The sequence below is a fragment of the Quercus lobata genome, chromosome 12 (genome assembly GCF_001633185.2).
Source record: "Quercus lobata isolate SW786 chromosome 12, ValleyOak3.0 Primary Assembly, whole genome shotgun sequence".
In the NCBI taxonomy this organism is placed as follows: Eukaryota; Viridiplantae; Streptophyta; class Magnoliopsida; order Fagales; family Fagaceae; genus Quercus; species Quercus lobata.
In genome coordinates this window covers 18,350,064-18,369,050 of record NC_044915.1, presented here as the reverse complement: position 1 = coordinate 18,369,050, position 18,987 = coordinate 18,350,064, and the positions used below count along the sequence as shown (strand labels likewise).

The 18,987-nt window shown below is 35.6% G+C and overlaps 1 protein-coding gene, 1 long non-coding RNA gene and 1 pseudogene across 2 annotated transcripts; 2 read left to right on the top strand and 1 right to left on the bottom strand.

Moving 5' to 3' along the window:
* Positions 1 to 771: 771 nt before the first annotated feature.
* Positions 772 to 15,393, bottom strand: LOC115971275. The gene is made up of 3 exons (XR_004087291.1): positions 14,972 to 15,393; positions 10,056 to 10,195; positions 772 to 857 (listed from the first exon to the last, which is right to left on the bottom strand). It is a non-coding gene; the product is annotated as an uncharacterized LOC115971275 (long non-coding RNA).
* On the top strand, positions 1,605 to 2,734 carry LOC115971274 (annotated as a pseudogene).
* On the top strand, positions 12,131 to 13,176 carry LOC115971273 (protein P21-like). Its single transcript, XM_031091092.1, has one exon. It carries the CDS (start codon positions 12,176 to 12,178, stop codon positions 12,860 to 12,862), a length of 687 nt encoding a protein of 228 aa, XP_030946952.1. The 5' UTR covers positions 12,131 to 12,175; the 3' UTR covers positions 12,863 to 13,176.
* Positions 15,394 to 18,987: the final 3,594 nt, after the last annotated feature.

Below are 18,987 nucleotides of genomic sequence, written 5' to 3'. Positions count from 1 at the left end.
GAAGGCAATATAAACCCAACTTTCTCAAAGTAGGACTTTTCCAATCGATTTGTTTTACAGGAATACATATTCCCATGATAATAAATTTTATAGGACCTTAATTAAACGCCTATGAAGAGCCTGATTTTTATACATTTTTCTGCAGAGTCTTGTAAAGCGTGAGCTATCAAGTTTCACCTCACACTAGTCTCTCCCTCCTCATCCTCTCTTACAAGCATTCCCATCAATACTCTCAAATGCTATAAATGCTAAATTTTAGCATCAAAAGATCAAAAAGCATACTCCATCAAAGCTCTTAAATCCTATTCATTATGCAATCCAGCTACAGTGGGCTGCTAGAGATAGCAGCCCACTGTAGCAAGATTGTAAAAAAAAATTATTTGTTTTATAAAGAGAGAGACAGAGGACAGAAAGAGAGAGACAGAGGACAGAGAGGAAAAATAAAAAATGAATAAAAAATAATAAAGAAAGAATATTTAAATAGAGTGTTAAAAAAATAGAAGTTTTGATAGAAGGAATGTTGTAAAATGATATGTTATATATTATAAAATTAGTTTTTGAGATGGTAAATGCTAAATTTTTTAGAAGTGTTGATGGGAATGCATATATATTAACCAACTAAATATAAGCTTAATGAAAACAAACAACAATTCTTATGAAACACTCAAAATTTGGGATTCCAGTACTGTTCCTAATAAAAACAGCTATGCAAGAAACTGGAACAGCTGAACAAGTATCATATAGAATCTCCCTCTTAGTTGTTGATAACCCCTTTAGTCAAAACATCAATGCTTTAGTTTGCCTCCTTGGATATGTACTTATTAGTGGTTACTTTCCATGGGCTTACCAATATGTTTCTGCAATCAGAAACAAGCTAGTTTAATATCAGAGCTGGTGGAATATGCTTGGTAGTAGATAGCCAAGTTAAAACCAGAAATGAGTTAGTTTCAAGTTTCAACTAATAATTTCTTAAATACCTTACTCTTAACTATCATTAATCCAAATGGTCCATAATTCCACAATCGCATTATTAGTCCAAGAGAAGATAATTTCATTAAAAAAAAAAAAAAAAAGTTAATTAGGACTTTGGCAAAGGTGATAAAGGGGCATTGGGTATCAAGGATTCGAAGGTGGAAAGTGAAATGTAAATTGTTCTGAAAAGCTACTCTAACTAGGATCCAACACAATGTACGTGACATAAAATTAACAAGTGACTGCATTTTATTTATTGGGAGCTGAGGACCCCATCAACACTATTATTTCACATACCACAAGCAGCTGCACGTCATATTACTCAATTATTTGACTAGTCTTCAAGTCCAGCCAAGACATATTCGTCTTTCCAAATTTCCTACAAAAAGTTAATTGGGCAAGGATATGATGAAGTACTGAATCTGAAACTTGTCGAAAATAAGTCAAGTGTCCGACATCGCAATAGGTCTAGTGCACAAAGCGGATCCAATGCAAGAAGCTTAATTAATCCATTACCCAATCACACTGTAAATTCTCCACACCAGCCAATAGCCAATCCCACACCCTATATAAACCCATACCTATCTCCTCATAAACATAACCACAAACCACTATTTTTCTCACTTTCCAAAATGAACCTCTTTAAAAACCTACCATTAACTTCTTCTTTCTTGCATCTTTTTTCATTGCCTTAGCCCAAGCAGCCAGATTTGATATAACAAACAATTGCCCCTACACAGTATGGGCTGCAGCCGTGCCTGGTGGTGGTAGGCAGCTCAACTCACGTCAGTCTTGGCCCCTTGATGTGAACGCTGGCACAGCAGGGGCTCGCATTTGGGTCCGAACTGGGTGTAGTTTTGATGGTTCTGGTCGTGGCAGATGTCAAACCGGTGACTGTGGTGGCCTTCTTCAATGTCAAGGCTATGGTGCAGCCCCAAACACCCTTGCCGAATTCGCATTAAACAAATTTCAAAACCTAGATGTCTTTTCTTTGACATCTCTCTTGTTGATGGGTTTAATGTTCCTATGGATTTTAGCCCTACCTCTGGTGGGTGCACCAGAGGAATAAGATGTACAGCTGATATCAATGGGCAATGCCCAGCTAAGTTGAGAGCTCAGGGAGGGTGTAACAACACTTGTACCGTATTCAAAACCGATGAATATTGTTGCAATTCTGGGAGTTGTGGACCTACAAATTATTCCAAGTTTTTCAAGGATCGTTGCCCAGGTGCTTACAGTTACCCTAAGGATGATCAAACAAGCACATTTACATGCAAAGGTGGTACTAATTATAAGGTTGTGTTCTGCCCTTGAATCAGTTCTTTCCTCATGATCTGGTAAGAGGCATAAAACTGTTCGCTAGTATATCCAATAATTAGTGTAATAAAAGCTTGAAATGTTTGGATGGGGGAGACAAGGGGAGAGGAGAGGAGAAAAGAGGAGATCAATTGGAAGATAATTAGTTTATTTCGGTTACCTTTCCCTCTATTCACCCTTTATTCTAAACATTGAGGGCTTGTGAGCACATGCAGTATTAATTGTGCACATCCAGTTTTATTACGTGGTTAATTTTCTGCCCTTGATGGTTCTTTCTTCTGGTAAGAGGCATAGAACTATCAACCAGTAGTATTAGTGGCTGTAGATAATAAAAGCTTGAGGGCTTACATGAGCACATGCAGTATTATGCATGTTGTATTTCTACATATTCGCGTACGTGAGTTTGTTGTAGCAAAAAACTTTATGAAGAATGGAAGATATATATTAACCTAACGATTATAACCTCCATTTTTGTATTTTGGTAATTAAAAATTTTTTTTTGCAGGTTAACCTGGCCAATGGTTCATTTGATTTACAACCATGCTTGGAACTCTATGTTGCTGCTGCTATGTTTTATTAATGATTTACAACCATTCTTTAGTTGAACATACATCAACTTTTGGGAATGGGAAAATTTAATGAACAAGTTATGCTAGATAAAGATACAATAAATTTCACAAGTTACAACTTAGGTGACAAATTCTAATTGTTACAATATCATTTTTACATAACACTATCATTGACGTTACTTTTAATGTATATCAATCACAACTTACTAACTAAAGAAACCATGAAATTTATTGTGTAAGTAGGCTTATAGTAAATGAATCTATAACTTGCATTTTGCTTGACAAGTACTTTTGGTAAGGACATTACAAATTTTACCATACAAACTTTACATATATAATGACGTAATAATGAATTTGATTGGTCTTATTGGTGATATGTCAATTTGTAAATTAATGATATGTAGTAAAAAAATTTATATCTTTAACCTCACTTTTTTAAAAAAATAAATTAATCAATGAAGTTGGTTTCACGGAAAATGATCCTCTAAATATTTGAAGAAGAATGACAAAAAAAGTGGCAACGTAGTCAACCCATGACATATACTAGGCACCAAATTCAGGCCTTAAGCTTGAAACCAAATTAGGCTAGAGTAATATCCGTTACACGCACTATTACACATCTATTTTAATTTTGAACTAAAATCTTAAGTAGAAAACACAATTTTAGTTTTGACATCGTGTCTTGAACTCACAATTTTAATTTCAAAAAAAGAAAAAAAAGAAAAAAAAAAAGAGCATGTACATAACAAGGTTGTGTGTAACAATTTTTATCCTTTTTAAGCCAATCCTCTTTAGCACAATTATATCAGTCCGTGCAATGCAAGGGTACACAACACTTACAACCAATGGCAGCGTTTTGCATAAGTTTCGTACTTGCCACCCAGGGCTTAATTTCCTACTGGAAAAGAACTAAGATGGAGTCTTCATTAGAAGGCATTTTCTCTGAAACTGCAGGCTGGTTTGGAGTGATTTTTTTAGCCTAATTAACTAGCTGTGCTTCTCTACTTTCTCTATCAGGATGCTAAAGATTGGAGCCTTGATCGGCCTTGTTCTAGCATCTTTAAGTGTTAATTAGTGACACATCACACACTTCACTATAAGCCTAAGTGATGGGTTTATTTACCCCACACACTTTTGATTCGATGGTCATTCCATAAATATAAGTATTTGTGAGGTGTGGAGTATGGGGGGCAAGGTCTGAGGTTTAAGTCTCCAGAAGGGAGTTTCATACACATATACACTTAAATTAAGCTAAAGTAGAATTTCTATTTTGTTTTAAAAAAAAAAAAAAAAAGTAAAAGAAAAAGGGAAGAAGAAGAAGTGATGGGCTTATTTATTTCTTTTATTGCTACTGCATTTCTTTTTTTCTTTTTTATTTTTGGGACATAAACATTAGGTTGTGGTGAGATACTGGGTTTAGCTGTGGGTTGTGCTACGCAACTTTTGCAGATCATGGCCTCATCTGTTGATAAGCCTCATATAGTGTGGAATTGGGCCTCGAAAGTGAACCCTGAGCATGTGGAGTTATGGAGTAGATCCAAACTATTTTGGGCTTCTGTCTTGGAACTTTGGGTATAGTTTCCAAAGCTTTGTTAAAATAATAATAATAATAATAATAATAATAATAATAATTTAAAAAAGAAAAAAAGAAAAAAAAAAGGCCCTTAACACGACTACCTTCTCAAATAATTCATGAAATGACACTGCTCCCTTAAAATTTATAAATGTAACTGTTTGGATTTTATTAATTAAATATTCTACTTTTAAAAATAATATTCCCATATATTAATTTATACATACTGAGAGGAAGAGTGTTATTTATCGACAAATCATAAGAGAGAAGAGTTTGAGAGTCAATATTGTATCATACCAGTTGTATGGCTAATTTTTATGAGAGTTCAGTTTTCAAAACTTTTCAAAATGTATCATAACACGTGGCCAAGCTTTAACTTTTAGATGCTGATATTTTTTCTCCATTATTTATCTAGGAGGCACATGTACATGTATACTACTACTAGATTTAGATATCATTTTATTTTTTTAAGATAAGATATAAGTTGTTTCTCAAAAAAGAAAAAAGAAAAAAGAAAAAAATAAGATAAGATATAAGTTTTGTTGAGTCTATTGTTTAGGTTAGGAATCGTGAACAAACTGTGTCTTGTGTCTTTAGAATATATTTTGAAGTCAAGATAGTTGCCCAAAGTTCTGCTGATTAGATTCAACAAGCCTATTCAATAACTTCTCAATCAATCAAGCATATATTTCAATCGATCAAATTGTGTAAGTTTGAAAACTCAATTTAGACCCTTTAGCCCATCAAGTCACTCGGGTCTTGAGCAAACAAGGCCAATGTATATAAGAAAACACTAGAGAATGTGAAAAATACTTTTGGAGAGCTACTGCTTATGTATCTAGGGTTATAGTACATCCTGCTCTCAAAACCCTCTACCGATGATCAAGCTTGAAGCATATTCAAATCTAATGGTGTAGAAGTTGCTGCAATTTCTAGAATATCAAGTTGATGGAACCAAATCTTCAAGTAAATACTTGAAGTGGTGGATGAGAGCTTCACGTCAATAGAAGTCACTATTAAAGAGTTTGTGGATTCAAAACCACATTAGGTAACATTAGTAAGTATAGAATTAGGTTGCAACAATTTAGAATATGGTTATTCTATCTTGTAAACAGTTCAATTCAATTAGTGGGTATGTTTTGCCACTATGGTCTATAGGTTAAAGCCCCCACAATGTTTTTACTTTAGGATGGTTTATTCCATTGGATTTCCTTGTTTCACCATATTGTGTGTCTCTTTATTTCTATTGTTGTTTAATTTTTTCACAATATTGTGTTGCTCAACATAAACAAAGTATGATCAAAATTGGACTATTTTTGTCCACGGGTCAGGCCAGGTCGATTTTCAACCCAGCCCGAACCCAACCCGCCAGTCATCGGCTGGAAAGAAGAGTGACCCAAAACCGACTGCCGGTGTCAATCAGTTGGTTTGGTTTTGGGCTTGGGTGGAGACTGGGTTTGTGGGTCGGTTTTAGGTCGTCGTCAGAGCTTTAAAAGTCACCGACATCTGAAAAGAAAAGCGTCGGAATCTGCAAAAATCATCGCCGAAAAATGTAAAAACTCACCAGATCTACATCAAAATTGCCAAGCCTTGATAACGCCTTAAAATGTATACTTGTTGTATATTTATATGGACGTTATCTCCTTATTATTATGCTTAATTTGTATAATTAAGCCATGATTTGCATTAGTCCCTATTATTTATCTTTACATAATTTCTTGAATAAAATGCTATTCATTGTGTGTAATTTTCTACTTTCAAGAAATTATGTGAGAAAGATGAGTTTACAGGAATTTGTGAGAGAATGGAGACCAAACTAGAATTTAAGTGGAGCTAAAGGACCATGCTTAAATGTCTAAGGAGGTATAGCTGGAGTGCTTGGATCGTCTACCATGATTGGAAGCTTCAAATAAGGAAAGAAATCAAAGAAGCAGAATCTGAAAAGGAAAAATCTGATTTGAGCACTGATCAGTATTTTGGGTGTATCTCTCTCCTCAAAAATCAAATTGACACAAGGCTAGATGGGTTGGTACCGTGATTTAAATATCTACAACTTTCCATTTTTGAGTTTTTCGAAATTCTCAATTTTTGATGGCCGAAATTAACTCACAAGTTACCGCTATAAACCTGGACGGAAATTAAAAATAGTAAATGTTTTATTTTCTTTGGACACTTAGACATTAGGGTTTTGAAGGGAGGCTGTGGAGAACGAATTTTGGAGACCAAACCTTGTATTTTTCTTTTTCCAATGGCAGCCTAAACTCTTTGTTAGGGCTAGGGGTTATGTTTCTTCTATACGGTATGAATATTCAATGTGATTCTTTCTAGGATTTTATCTACAACATATTTGATTGTTCAATTAGATTTCTTTTGATGTATTAGTTCTTTCATGCTTTCAATAAGTTCAATCATGTTTTTCTTATTGTTTAGATGAATTTCTAATAGTTTCAAATAGAAATCAGGATTTAAAGTGAATGGGTTTTTCTAAAAACTTTTCTAACCGCAATATCAATCGAGGTTATCATGCGTTTTTGAATTGTCTTAGTTCAACCAAATCATAAATTTTTAATTGTATAAGAACAATCAATTATAAAATAGATATTTTCTTAGATCACAAAGAATTTCATATCAATATAGGGAAACACCCTGATGCCCTAGTATTTACATTATTGATTTAAATAAGTTATCATTGTTATTCTTGTTTACAATTACCAGACAAAAATTATTCTTTATCTTCACCAAAAGTTTTTTTAATTACATTGTCTTTGAATTTACCCCGCTCCTTGTGGTTCGACCTCGGTACTCCGAGAATTATATTGCTACGATCTCTTGCACTTGGGAGTGAGCAAGCAAGCCTCTTCTCAAAATAGCTGAAATCTACTGGGAATGGCCAGATCTGGCTAAATCTCACCAAATATGGTTGAGAACTTGCTGGATCTCCTCGGATTTGAGCTTGATTTCACTGGATTTGTATATAACCTCCATCGGGTCGGGTGACTCGGGTTTTGGAGGAGAGAACCTGCCACTCGACAAACCTGCGTCGAGCCTTGGGCGTAGAAACCCGAAACTGACCTATGGTGGCGTCGATTCGGGCTGAAATCGGGTGGAGATTAGACGGGTTGGTCGGTCCGGCAAGTCGTGGTCGGTTTTGGACACCCCTAACTACCATGGAGGAAAGTGTCATTTGTCCATAGTTAAGGGTGAGAGTGTTTTTTTTTTTTTAAAGAAATATTTTATTGATAAAATAACAATTTGAGAAGATATAGGCTTAATTATTGCATTTATACAATCATAAAGAGAGATTATCATTTCATGAAACGTTTAAGGGGGTGGTGTGTTTACATAAAATCTCAAGAGAGAAGGGAGTGTAATTTACCCTTTAAATCATTTTGTTAATGATTATATAATGATCATATTTATTTATAGCTTTTCACAGTATAAAATATTTATTATAGCTGTGGGGGCCTGAGGACCGAGGAAAGGTTTGTAGAACTATAGAGTGGATATTGGGGCATTACATGTCTGAAGAGGAAGGTTACCCGAGGATAAAAGGAGAAGAGGCAAAAGGTTCTTAGGAGCTTCAGGTGGGAAGGATTGGCTGAAGAAAGAGAATCATGATTAAGGGAAGTTTCCAGCAAGAAGTAGCATGTTGCCTCCGCATTAAATGGTGGCAACAGCTTTATCAGCTGCATTGATGAAGAAGTGACCTGAACAGTGTAATTTACAGCTAAATAACTCATTCTACCACCTTCCTCATATGTTTAAAAGGACAGGTGTCGTTAGGAGAAATTTGTTAGGTAAAGATGGGGATTTAGGATGTGAAGTGGAGGGAGTATATAAGAAAAAGATGGTTCTCATAAAAAAGGGAAGAGACACAAATATCAAGAAAAAAAGAGTAACAAGAAGAACATTGAAAGAAGATAGTGAGTAGTGTATTTTTTTTGTGTGTCATCGGCTTCCTCAAGTAGTCTTGTACTTAGACATTTGCTCACGTATTCTATAATATTAAGCCTTTCTTCCTTATTTTCGTCCTCGGGCAAGGCTCTCTCTTGTTGTTTGATTCCCTCTCTTACAAATCTATTGATTTGGGTCATATTTGAACTGTACAAACCCGTTGTTCTAAGTGGGCCTAGACTGCTAGATTTTTTGGTCCTTACAATAGCTATTTGAGATTATAGAAAAATATGAATCTAATAAGATTATAATAATGAGTCATAATTGAGTTCTAAGTTAATTTGTATATAGATGGTTTTTTGTAATCTTGTGCAAATCCCTGAGGAAAATATTTTAATTTTCAATTCAATTACATGTTATGTTTCTAGTATATTTTGTAGAACAATTAATTTTATTTATTAATGTATCGCTTTTATCATTTATATTAATTAATATTTTAGAAATTAATTCTAATTTCAATGTCATATCTTAGTCTTATTCTCTAAATTAACATTTTGGCTTCCCACTAAAGTTCACAAGTATTTATTTGTACATATTCACAGAGGAATGGCAAAAATTCTTTGTTCCGTCCTACTCATTGTATTTTATTGTCTTACTTCGCTCTACACGGGTTTTCCTCACTTCGAAGAAGTGAAGAAAGATTTTACTTACACCCCACCACAAATGTCTTTGTATGTACTTTAAATTTCTTATACATATGAATATCATATCAATTATAATTTATTTTTTATATATTCTATTACTATCTTCGAAATACTTAGGTAATTTCTCTCCGACTTAGCACTTTCACAACTATCAAACCCCTTTTCCTTTCATCTCTACATTTTGAAGTTAGTTTATTAAGAACTAACAGCAAAATACTTCGAATCAGTTCTGTCCTTGATTTGGCTTGCTCCAGCTCAGGGCCGGCTCTATTATATAGGCAAATGAGGTGGTCACCTAAGGCCCCAAGTAGAAAAATGCCCCATATTTTAATAGGGTTATTTCTTTCATTGTAATTGTATTAATTAAACTAACATATTAGCCAATAGATAAAATAATATTTATTTTATCAAATTAAAAGTACGAGAGAGAGAGAGAGGTGCTAAGTCTACAACATTTTTCACAACAAATCTTAATTTTCAAATCATTACTGGTTGTTATTGCTGGACAAAAAAAATAATTTTAATGGTGAATTTAAAGTAAAATTGGTAAGAACTTAACACTTGAGAATTTATTGTGAAAATTTTGTGAATGTAACACTTCTTAAAAAAAAAAAAAAAAAAAAAGCAATATAAAAAATTTTTTACAATATTTTCCACAATAGTTGAGTTGACAAACTTTTACTAGTTCTTATCTAGATCCACCAACAATAGTTGAATTGACAAACTTTTACTAGTTTTCGTCTAGGCCACCACTAGTATCACATTTTTATTCACCACTATCAATTTGCCACATCAACAAGAGTGAAAAGTTTTGTCAAATTTTTTGTGTCTATAGACTTTCCAAAAAAAAAAAATTCTAATTGTCAAATTTTTTGTGCTATAAGATTGCTCAAAAAAAAAAAAAAAATCTACATGGTTAATTAGTAATTTTGCATCTAAAACAACAGGATAGAATTTAAGTAATATTTAAAATTAAAAAAAAAAAATTATGTTTAAATATATAAGATGTGGTAATTCAATTTTTACCTAAGATTCCCAAATGCATCAAGCCGCCGTACCCCAGTTATATACGAGCTTTATCGTCCCAATGGTCACACCATTTGAAAATTTTCTTCTTAGCACATTGTCTGATAGCAAGCTAATCAATTTTCGAAAGCAACATTAACCTGACAATTTTCAGAAGCAACAAAGCTTGATAAGCAATATAAACCCAACTTGCTCAAAGTAGGACTTTTCCAAACGATTTGTTTTTACATGAATAAATATTCCCATAATGATAAATTTATATAGGACCATAATTGAATGACAATGAAGATCCTGATTTTTGTACATTTTTCTGCAACCAGGCTAACCCACAGTTCTGAAAAACGTAAACTAACAAGTTTCACGTCACACTAATCTTTCCCTCTTCCACCTCTCTTAAAATAAAAATATATTAACCAACAAAATAAATGAAAACAAACAACAATTCTAATGAAACACTCAAAATTTGGGATTCCAGTATTGTTCCCAATAAAACAGCCATACAAAAAACTAGACCAAGTATCATAAAGAATTTCCCACTTATATGTTGTTGATAACCCCTTTAGTCAAAACATTATTGCATTGGTTTGCTTCCTTGGATATGTGCATGGTGATTAAGTGACAATCAGAATCGAGGTTTAGGGTCCGTTTGGATACAGTTGAAAACTGAAAATTGAAACTGAAAACTGAAAAATACTGTAACAAAATAATTTTTAAATGTGTGAATAGTACTGTGTGACCCATTTTTAATAAAAAGTTGCTGAAAAGTGAAGTTTGTGGATCCCGTGAACAGTGCTCAAGACCCACTAATATGGCTAAAAATTGTTTGACAAGTCAAATATTTTGGCTACTGTTCATGAACAGTGCATGAACAGTAGCCGTAACAATAAATTTAATTTGTCCCTAAAACGCGTGAAAAAAAAAAAAAAAAAAAAAAACGCCAAACGTAGACGCTTTCAGCCGAATCCAAACGTACACTTAGAGGGGTTTGGATACAGCGTTTACTGTGTTGCGTTTTCCTTTTCTTTTCTTCTTTATTTATTTATTTATTTATTTTTTTTGTGGGCACGCGTTTAAGGAGATAGTGCGGCTACTATTCATGCACTGATCATGAACAGTAGCCGTACTAATTGACTTTTTAACTCTTTTCAACATATTAGTGGATACCGTGAATAGTATATGAGACCCACAAATCTCACTTTTCAGCAATTTTTTCATTAAAAATGAGTTCCACGATACTATTTACACATTTAAAAATTATTTTACTACAGTGTTTTCAGTTTTTAGTTTCAACAAAATAAGTTCTATCCAAACAGACCCTTAATATATATCAGAGGTGGAATATGCTTGGAAATAGATAGCCAAGTTGAAACCAGAAATGAGTTAGTTTCAACTAATAATTTGTTAAATCCTCTACTCCAAGATGCCATTAATCCAAACCTAAGGTCCACAATTCCGCAATTGCATTATTAGTCCAAGAGAATATCCTAGGATCCATTGGAATAAGAGAAGTGTTCAAGTCAAGCCATCACAAAAAGATAATTAGGACTTTGGCATAGGTGATAAAGGTGGTGGCATAGGTATCAAGGATTTAAAGGTGGAAAGTGAAATGTAAATTGCTTTGAACAGCTCTAAATCCGACACGATAAAACAAGTGACTGTATTTTATTTAGTGGGAGGAACTACCAACAGTACTATTATGCGGTCCTCCGTCATCCTAGTACGTAGCAAATGATCTCTCATTCCACAAGCAGTTGCACGTCATACTAAATTATTTGACAAGTCTTCAAGTCCCTCCAAGACATATTCGTCTTTCCAATTTTCCAACAAAGAGTCAATTAGGCAAGGATATGATGGAGTACTGAATCTGATACAATACATACACTTATCCAAAGCAAGTCAAGTGTCCGCATCACAATGGGTCCAATCTAATACAATACAAACACTTGTAAGAAACAAGCGTCGGCAGTACGTAGTGGATCCAATGCAAGAAGCTTAACCCGTTAGCCAAACACACTGTAAATTCACCACACCAGGCAATAACCAATCCCAAACTTTATATAAACCCATACCTATCTCTTCATAAACATAACCACAAACCACTATTTTTCTCACTTACCAAAATGAACCTCTTCAAAAACCTTCCCATTTCCTTCTACTTTCTTGTCACTGTTTTCATTGCCTTAGCCCATGCAGCCAGATTTGATATAACAAACAATTGCCCCTATACAGTATGGGCTGCAGCTGTGCCTGGTGGTGGTAGGCAGCTTAACTCACGTCAGTCTTGGCCCCTTGATGTGAACGCTGGCACAGCAGGGGCTCGCATTTGGGCCCGAACTGGGTGTAGTTTTGATGGTTCTGGTCGTGGCAGATGTCAAACCGGTGACTGTGGTGGCCTTCTTCAATGTCAGGGCTATGGTGCAGCCCCAAACACCCTTGCCGAATTCGCATTAAACCAATTTCAAAACAAGGATTTCGTTGACATCTCTCTTGTTGATGGATTCAATGTTCCTATGGAATTTAGTGCCACCTCTGGTGGTGGGTGCAATAAGAATGGAATGAGATGTACTGCTGATATCAACGGGCAGTGCCCCACTCAGTTGAAAACTTCTAGCGGGTACTGTAACAACCCTTGTACTGTTTTCAAAACTAATGAATATTGCTGCAATTCTGGGAGCTGTGGACCTACAAATTTTTCCAGATTTTTCAAGGATCGGTGCCCCGATGCTTATAGTTATCCTAAGGATGATCCAACAAGCTTATTCACATGCAACGGTGGGTCTAACTATAGGGTAGTTTTCTGCCCTTGAAGCACTTCTTTCCTCTAGTAAAAGGCATTGAACTAGTAGCTAGTATATCCAAATCCAATAATTGGTGTAATAAAAACTTGAAATGTTTGAATGAAAGGAGACGAAGGGAAAGGATATGGCAAGATAACTAGAATATACTAAATTTTAGTAAATTTCGGTCACCTTTCCCTTTAATCTCCCTCTATTCCAAACATTGAGGGCTTGTGAGCTTTGAGCACCTGTAGTATTGTGCATATTCCATTTTATAAGGCGGTTAAATATCTGCACCCTCGAAGCAGTTCTTTCTTCTGGTGAGAGACATAGAACTATCAGCCAGTAGTATTAATAACTGGGGTAATAAAAGCTTGAGGGCTTGCATGAGCTGATGAGTATGTGCTGTCTGTATTTTTACGTATGCCCGTGCGGTTGTTGTAGAAAATTCTCTATGAAGAATGGAAAATATTAACATAACGATTATATAACCTCCTGTTTGTGCTTATTGGTAATTCAAAGTTTTATCTTGCAGCTTAACCTGGCCATTGCTTCGTTTGATTTACTACCATGCTTGCAACTCTATGTTACTACTATTTCAGTAACTTTCTCATTCTAAAAAGTCATAATACCCAATGATTCAAAAAAATTCCCATGATTTAATTAACTAAAACATTTATCATTACCTCTAAAAGCTATAGCTTGAAAGGCAAGATACCAGACAATAAAAATTGAGGTCTTCAGTTGCAACCGATTATTTGCAATTTATTCAGTAGTGAAATGATTAACTATCCTTTGCAAATGCTGTGATTGGTTCATCAAATCCTTACACATTTGCTCGGCAACTCTATGAGCTGAGTTAGGATCTTTTCTTATATGACCTTGAAAATAACAATCTTTGCCCCCAACCTTTTTCCAAGATCTAAATCCACCAACAATGAATGCATTTGGTCCCACAACCCCATTTGGATTATGAAAGACAAAGAAAAATAGACAATAAGCTGCATCTGTTGTAGGAGTAAATAGTCAAGCCATTTTGAATTATTTCTAAACCAAGAAACTTGAAAGCTACGATTGCGCTTTCCACTTTTTTTGAATGTCTCTAGAGGAGGTTGGTGTGGACCTTTTTTAATGTAAACCCATCGAATTTCATCACGTTGATTAACATGATATTCCATATTTGTTTGCGTGTTTCGGGATCATAATCCAAAGAATCAAGATCAATTCTTTAAAATTGTGTTTGAGAGATTGGAACATCGACATTTTCCAGAATTAGAACATTGACATTTTTCAGAATTGGAACATCCACATTTTCCGAAATTGGAATAACAACATTAGTTGTTGGCAATTCCACGTTGACTTCGAAAGAATTTGAAGTTGAACCTTTTCTTTTGAAAAAATCAAGCATTGTAGTTGATTTTTTCATGATCTACAAATAAAATAAGAATCACCATTTTTTTCTTAAATTTGTGTGACAATTTTCTATATTATATGATTTGTTTTTTTCTTTTTGTCTTTGGTCTGTCTTTATTTATGTCTTTGTATTTGGTCTGCCTTCTGCCTTTATTTATGTCTTTGTGTTTGGTCTGCCTTTATTTATGTGTTTGTGTTGTCTCCCTCTTTCTAACACTGACCCACTAACCCAATGAATCCCACTGGCCACTACCGACACTAATTGACCTTACAGGGAAAAAAAAAAGAAAAAAAAAAAAAAGAAGAAGGTAAAGTTAAAGATTTTAACTTTACCTTTTGTCCGTTGCCCAACTCCACTTGTCCCTATTATGCCCAACTACCAATCAACAAAGAAAAAACTAATCTCTACAACTACAAACTCTACTCTCTCTCTCTCTCTCTCTCTCTCTCTATCTCTCTTATCTATATAGAGAGTCACAAACACAGAGTCACAAAGCCAAAAAGCCAAAAAAAAAAAAAAAAAAAAAAAAAAACCACCGATAGCACAGATTCAATTCACTATCAGTTAATCACCAATATTAGTTTAGTTCATCAGTAAAAACACAAACATGAAACACCACCAGTCCACAAGGCACAAGCACAGTTTCTGTGAATCTCAGATTCTCAGATCAAATCACAAACATTTTATATTTATTAAGTTTTGAAGGAAAAGATAAGAGTAAATACCTGTGAGCAGCGGCGACAAGTGGGTTTGAAGTGGGCAGCGGCAAGTAGGTCTCGCCGGCGTGGGTCTTTGGTAGCAAGATCAACTAATCAAGATGGGTCTTGCTCTCACAAGCGTCACAGTGACACGGCGTGGGTGTGGGCGTGGGCGGCAGCAGCGTCACGGGGTGGGTCTCTCTGTCTCGCCTCTTTATCTCTAATCTCTCTGTCTCGCCTCTCAACTCTCAAGCAAGGAAATCAATACCGTACCTAAGGTTGTATCAGTTTGGCCAGCGGTACGATATATTTCGTGTACCGATCAATACTGGTGTACCGTTTTGGGTTTACTGTTAATTTTATATATCCTTACCTAAATTGAAATTCCTCTAAGTATATATATAGATAAATATATAAGAATATTTACTTTTAAATTATTTTTTTTTTAAACGTTGGTCAAAATCTATATAATTTGTAAGTTTTTACTTATTCTTTTTTTTTTTTTTTTTTTAAGAAGAAATGATTATACTTATCTAAAGTCTAACAAAAATGATAGTAGAATTTATCTTAAAAAAAAAAAAAAAAAAAAGTGTGATTGTAGAAAATTTTAAATTACCATTTGTACTTATCGAAAGTTACTGTGAATTACACACTTCATTTATTTGTTTACCGTTGGATGGCAGTACATCCCATCAAAAAAAAAAAAAAATTGGATTGTAGTACAAAATTTGAGCCTAACGTGTAGCAGCAGTGTTAATGTGTGCTGTCAGTGGGAGTATTACTGTGTTGTCATTCAAGGGCACACTTAACAAAATTGAAAGGAGCTTCTGGCTACGAAATGAAAAAGTAAAATAAGTAAAGACTAGAGAGAGGTAGAGGCAGAGAGCGTTTGGTAGACTGGTCCAAGCTTTGAGCGGAGAAGAAGTATTTGAGCGAAGAAGAAGAAGAAGAAGATGATGAAGAAAAGGAAGAGATCTGAGGTGATGGATTATCGGCAAAATGAAATTTATTATCGGAATTAGCAGAAATAGCGGTGATGTGACTTTCCTTTTAACAGCTAATTTTTTTTAAGATTTTTTTAAGAAACGGCCCCGGTACAACCGGTATATAAACCGGTACGAAACAGCTGCGTTTTTGTACCGGTCTAAGCATCGAAACGGTAAATACCGGCCGGTACGGCTCTCAAGTCTCACTTTCCTTTCTTTTTTTTCCTTCGTTTTTTTGCTTTCTCCATTTGGTTCGGTTTTGTACTGCTGAGAGTTGAGTTTTTTTTTTTTTTTTTTTTTTTAGATTTACATTGGTCATGGGCTGGCCGGATGATGGGCAGGGGTTCATATTTTGGGAGGAGGGCCGAGCTCTTTTCTCTTTTTTTTTTTTCGGAAAATTTTAGCTGCTAAAATTTTTTTTTTTTGGGCCTAGGGGGGGGCCTGGGTCCGTCCCTGCTTCTATGTTTAATTCTTTGGTTGACCATTCATCAACTTTTGGTAATAGGAGATAGTAAATGAACGTGCAATGCCAAAAAATAACAATTTTTACAATTTTTTTAGGTGATAAATTTTATTAGGACAGTATTATTTTACATAGACTTAATATTGACATCGTTTTAATTGTATATTAATTATAACTTAATTACCAATTCCACAATTGTAAAAGTAACAATGAAATTTATTGTGTAAGTAGACTTATTGTAAATGAACCTGTAACTCGCATATTGTACAAAGAGCTACCTTACATGACAAGTACCTTTGTCTAAATGAAAAATGCTAAGGTACAAGTATTATAAATTTTAATACAATGGATGTGATTAATGAATTTTAAAAACATAGTAAATATTAGCTTTACTTTTAATTATATGATTGGTAAGTGGTAACATATTAATTTATAAACGATACGTAGTATCATTAACATCAGTTTTACATCACCAAATTATGTAGTATCATTAATTGGCCTTCCAAAGGAATGTTTGAGTTGCTTTTCTTCGGCCTGTCATGAGTTGGTCCTGCTAGGCTCCCCTTTTGGTCTTTGTTTTTGTACCTTAGTTAATGTTTTCTTCGGGACATCTAAAAAAAGAAAGTGAGTTTCTCTGCCAATAGAGAAGGGAGACTTTGAACTCTTATCTCTTTGTCAGTAGAATTAGCTGTTCCTTTTTGGTAGAAGTTTGTTCCCTAAGGTAACAGAGTTACTTGTAGGGCTAGTGGGGTCTGTTTGTTTTGGGGTTTGGGAAACACTGATAGCTAGGATGGACAATCTAATGAACAACTGGCGAAACTTATCGCTAAACGACAGGGAAGGAGGTAAACTAGCAGTGAAAAGGGATAGAGCATCACATGAGCATACAATAGTGGCAAAATTCCTAACGAAGAGAGCCTTGAATACTGATGCTGTTATCAGAACTTTCAGTCCACTTTGGCGCTCACGGAACGGGTTTAAGGTACGTTGCGCCGAGGACCACATTCTGTTGTTTGTGTTTGATAATCCAGAGGAGGTCGAAAAAATCTTGGCAAGCGAACCATGGAGCTTTGATAGACATTTGGTCGTTCTACAGAAACTGGACAAGGCAGTCCCAGTACATGCAATGCCATTAAATACGGTGTCGCTTTGGGTGCAAGTCCACAACATTCCGATGGGTTTCTTGAACAGGGGAGTAGCTGAGGATTTATGTGATACAATGGGGATAGTGGATCGCAATGCGAGTGATAGGGAGGTCGACCGAGGCAGTTTTTTCCGTGTTCGGGTGCGAGTGGATATTTCCCTACCTCTATGCAGGGGACGAGTTCTATCCATAAAAGACGGTGATGATCATTGGGTGACATTCAAATATGAACGTCTCCCTAACATATGCTACTGGTGTGGGTGTTTGGATCACTCGGACAAAGATTGTGACAGATGGCTGGAGAGTGAAGGCACGCTTAAAGATGACGATCGGGTGTATGGAGCGTGGATTAGAGCAGCCTTCGCTCCGGCGAGTCGCAAGACAGTGGTGGTGGTGCCGGGGTTTTATGAAGATAAAAAAGGAAAGCAGGGAAAACCAACCAAATCGGTGCCTGGGAATTATTCATCGCCGGCGTCAGAAACAGGGGCAGACGTTACAAAACCAGTGCAGGGGGCAGAGACAGTTACAACAGAGCAGCAAATTACGGGCTCAATGATTGCATCAGATTCATTAAGTGCTGAAACGGCTAAGGGAGATAATCACGGAATTAAAGGATTGTTATTGGATGAGCAGATATTAGAGATAGACAGAGAATTAAATGGGATCGGAATTTCAGGGGAGGAAATAAGGGGAGTTATTGATGATAATAAAGGGGCTGATCTGGACGCTCCATACAAGAAGGAGGGAAAATATGAAAGCGGCGCTGGGTTTGAAACTGAAGAGGGTGCTGAGCACGTGCCAACTATAAGTGAAAACCCTAATATTACAAAGGAAACACTCCAACCCGTAGTGTGTGAAAAAATTTCTGGCAGTGCACGCAGTGAGCAGAATTCTACCAGAACATGGATAAGGTTAAGTAGGAAGGCTAAAGTTTTGAATGATGAAGGAAAAGGAGGGAGTGGCCATAGCATCAAACGGTCTTTCATGGAAGTGGAAGGGTGTGAGGGGCAGAAGAAAAGAAGGTTGGCTCTTTCGAAGAGCAAAACGAATTTACCAGTGGTGGAGGCTGAGTGTCAGCCCCGCCAAGAACAATGAATCTACTATGTTGGAACTGTCGGGGGCTTGGGAACCTTCAGACAGAACAGGAGCTTGGGGATTTGATCCGGGCACAAGATCCCTCAGTCGTGTTCTTAGCCGAAACATGGCTTGATAAAGCAAGGCTAGAAGAGATACGTGTGAAGTTGAAACTTGGTGGCATGATCGAAGTATGTCGGGAAACAAGAGGAGGAGGTATTGTAATTTTTTGGAAAAAGGATGTCGATTTTTCCTTAGGCACCTTTTCTCCAAATCATATCGATGGCATTTTGAACTTTGGAAAGGAGGATGAATGGAGGTTTACGGGGTTTTATGGGGAGCCAGAAACACAGAATCACCATATATCATGGACTTG

Coding starts and splice junctions, on each gene's coding strand:
- LOC115971273 (XM_031091092.1), top strand. CDS start 12,176: ATGAACCTCTTCAAAAACCTTCCCATTTCCTTCTACTTTCTTGTCACT.